At 42.2% G+C, this 2,531-nt stretch overlaps 1 protein-coding gene across 2 annotated transcripts; it reads left to right on the forward strand.

Annotated features, from left to right (window-relative positions):
- Positions 1–726: 726 nt before the first annotated feature.
- Positions 727–2,254, forward strand: LOC115793630 (uncharacterized). 2 transcript variants are annotated; one of them, XM_030748675.1, is made up of 2 exons: positions 727–862; positions 1,658–2,240. In XM_030748675.1, the coding sequence occupies exons 1-2, from the start codon at positions 793–795 to the stop codon at positions 2,212–2,214; spliced, it is 627 nt and encodes a 208-aa protein (XP_030604535.1). In that variant the 5' UTR covers positions 727–792; the 3' UTR covers positions 2,215–2,240. The 2 variants fall into 2 exon arrangements, with proteins under 2 accessions (XP_030604535.1, XP_030604534.1); XM_030748674.1 differs by having other exon boundaries at positions 731–1,557; positions 1,658–2,254.
- The last annotated feature ends 277 nt before the right edge of the window (positions 2,255–2,531 follow it).

A 2,531-nucleotide genomic window follows, 5' to 3' on the forward strand; every position in this document is an offset into this window, starting at 1 on the left:
AAAATGAGCATATTTCCACATAAACACAAAGTAAAAATCAAGCATAAGTATGAACCAAAAAAAGGAAAATGTGTACATCTGAAACCAATAAGAGAAAATAAACACTAACATGCTCTTTAAAATCGGTATATTAAAAACATTCAAAGGTTTTTAGAAAATAATTTGCTAATTTTGACTGACAGCATGTGGTGACTCAACAGCTGGATTTCAGATGATGCTTCAGCTGAGATCAGGACTTCTTAAAGCCAGAGCTGATCCCATCACAGTCACCTGCAGCAGTACTGGTGAAGGACAGTAGTAATAATAATGCGGCCCTTTCACACCTTAGGTGTGATTTTTCACACCTATGTGATAAAAAAGCCTTGCGCGTGCATGTGAGGTGCGTGTGCGCGTGCGTGTGTCCGTGCGTGTTTGCGCTGACGTGTGATAATAAAAAAATCTAAATAAATAAATAAAAAATAAAAATACAAAGGTAAATAATCTAATATCCGAGCCCACCTGTGGTGCATAAAGCACACAACACAGTGCCTAAATTAAAATACTATGGCTAAATAATAGCCGTATATCCTCCTCAACAGTAGGGCTGTTCATTTACATACAGAACGGAGGATGACCCAGTCTACAGATCAAAGGGTTATGACGTGTGTCTCCACCTAGCGGGGTGTGTCTTAAGTTATAGGGTGTGTATATAAGATCGTATGTACCTCACTTCTTCAATTGACCACCGGCATATACAGCTTCGGAGAGAATTTGCGACAGCTAGCGATCAACCAACCACCCATCTAAACCGTCATGACGTCCTTCAACCCACTTGCCGGAGTGAATCCGTCTGACCCTTTTGGAATCAGGACCGACTTCGGAGGTACGTCATCAGATGCGCAGATTGATGGGCGTCCTCGCAAAAAGAAGCATGATGAAGAGGTTGAATTTAAAACAGATTACCAGGGTGTGAACGGGTACGTGTATTCAGCTAAATATAGGGACGGTAAGGTGGTGCTGTGTGTGAATTGTGGGGATGACGAGATTTGGGGCATTGGTGGTTCACACCATATGTCTATTAAAAACTGGAGACTTTTTCGCACCGTGGTCGGGCCTGACCTGGACCAGACAGGCTTCCCCGACATGCTGTATGCATCCCAGTGGTATTCACCAACAGGGCCTGAGTTGTACAGAGTGGAGGCTGATCGTTACAACCGACCCACCGAGGAGTTTATTTTTTTGAGTGTTTGTGAAGACAGGGAGAGGGTTATTGCATCCAGAGGAGTCGAGAGCTGGAGATTAAACCCGTATCCTACCACAAAAGCTGAGCGCATGAGTTGGTTTAAGGACTTGTTTTTTATCCAGTGGGCAGATTGGAGAGCTGTGCAGCGAATGTTTAAGGAAGTCGATGCGTTTATCAAGAGAGACAAGCTCAACAAGGGTTATGAGAACGTTAGAAAACGCCTTGTTTTTGATGATTTCACCCTTACTACGAAGACTGCTGAGCCTTCTGCCTTGTGTAGGCCGAAAATCATCAGACTGTCAGACTACTAGGGATAAAAAAATAAACAAATAATGGTACGTTTTTAGTGATTTGTATATATATATATATATATATATATTACATTACATTAATGCTGGATACATAACTAATGATGATTTTTTTTTGTTTTTCCAGACGTTAAAACAGCCTCATCTGTTACACCTTCACATCCAACACAGATGTTGACCATTCCTCCTCCTCCTGATTCACCACCTCGGGCACCATCATCCCCACCCCACCCGTGGGTAGTGGAGCTGTCAGACGAGAGTTTGAAAAACGTCAAAATCGCCACAATTCGTCTACTGACGTGCGCTATACGAAAGTATAGAGAAGAGGTGTGTTACGGATGTATCGTTAACCATCCGAGCCAAATGCAGCATGAATGCATATGGGAAACCCCAGAGTTCTATTTCGCTACACATTATGATGAGATAGTAAAGATATTGTGGACCCCAAGATTCATCCCGGCGGTCAGGCTCTTTCTCTGTGCCACCAGCAGCCTGTGGGAGTCACGCAACGAGCTAACAACACCCGTAAATATCATTCTAACTGAATTGTTGCCTTCAGCAAACATTGAGCAGGCTATGAATGACATATTCTTACCTCTGATGAGTGAAGATGGGGATGCATCTGTTAAATACGCCCATCTAGGAATGATAGAACACTATTGGTCTGGAAGACATATGTTGTAACATAATCAGTGCATATTTGTTGTTGTCACCCATATGTTTGAAATAAAAACGTGTGTTATTCCATACAGACTGTTCATTTTACCTTTGCATTCATCATGGAAAATGCTCTGCGCAAAATATATCATAACCACGCTCACCCTGCGGGGTTGGCTAGTGTGAATAAATTATACAACGGTGGAGTTGAGTTGCTTGATAAACCACCAACATACACTGAGGTGAAACAATATTTAATGACAGATGATACATATACTCTCCATAAACCTGCCAGGGTAAACTTTCGCAGAAACAGAGTATTGGTGAACGGCATAGACAAGCAA

The sequence above is a fragment of the Archocentrus centrarchus genome, chromosome 15, assembly GCF_007364275.1.
Source record: "Archocentrus centrarchus isolate MPI-CPG fArcCen1 chromosome 15, fArcCen1, whole genome shotgun sequence".
NCBI classification, from domain to species: domain Eukaryota; kingdom Metazoa; phylum Chordata; class Actinopteri; order Cichliformes; family Cichlidae; genus Archocentrus; species Archocentrus centrarchus.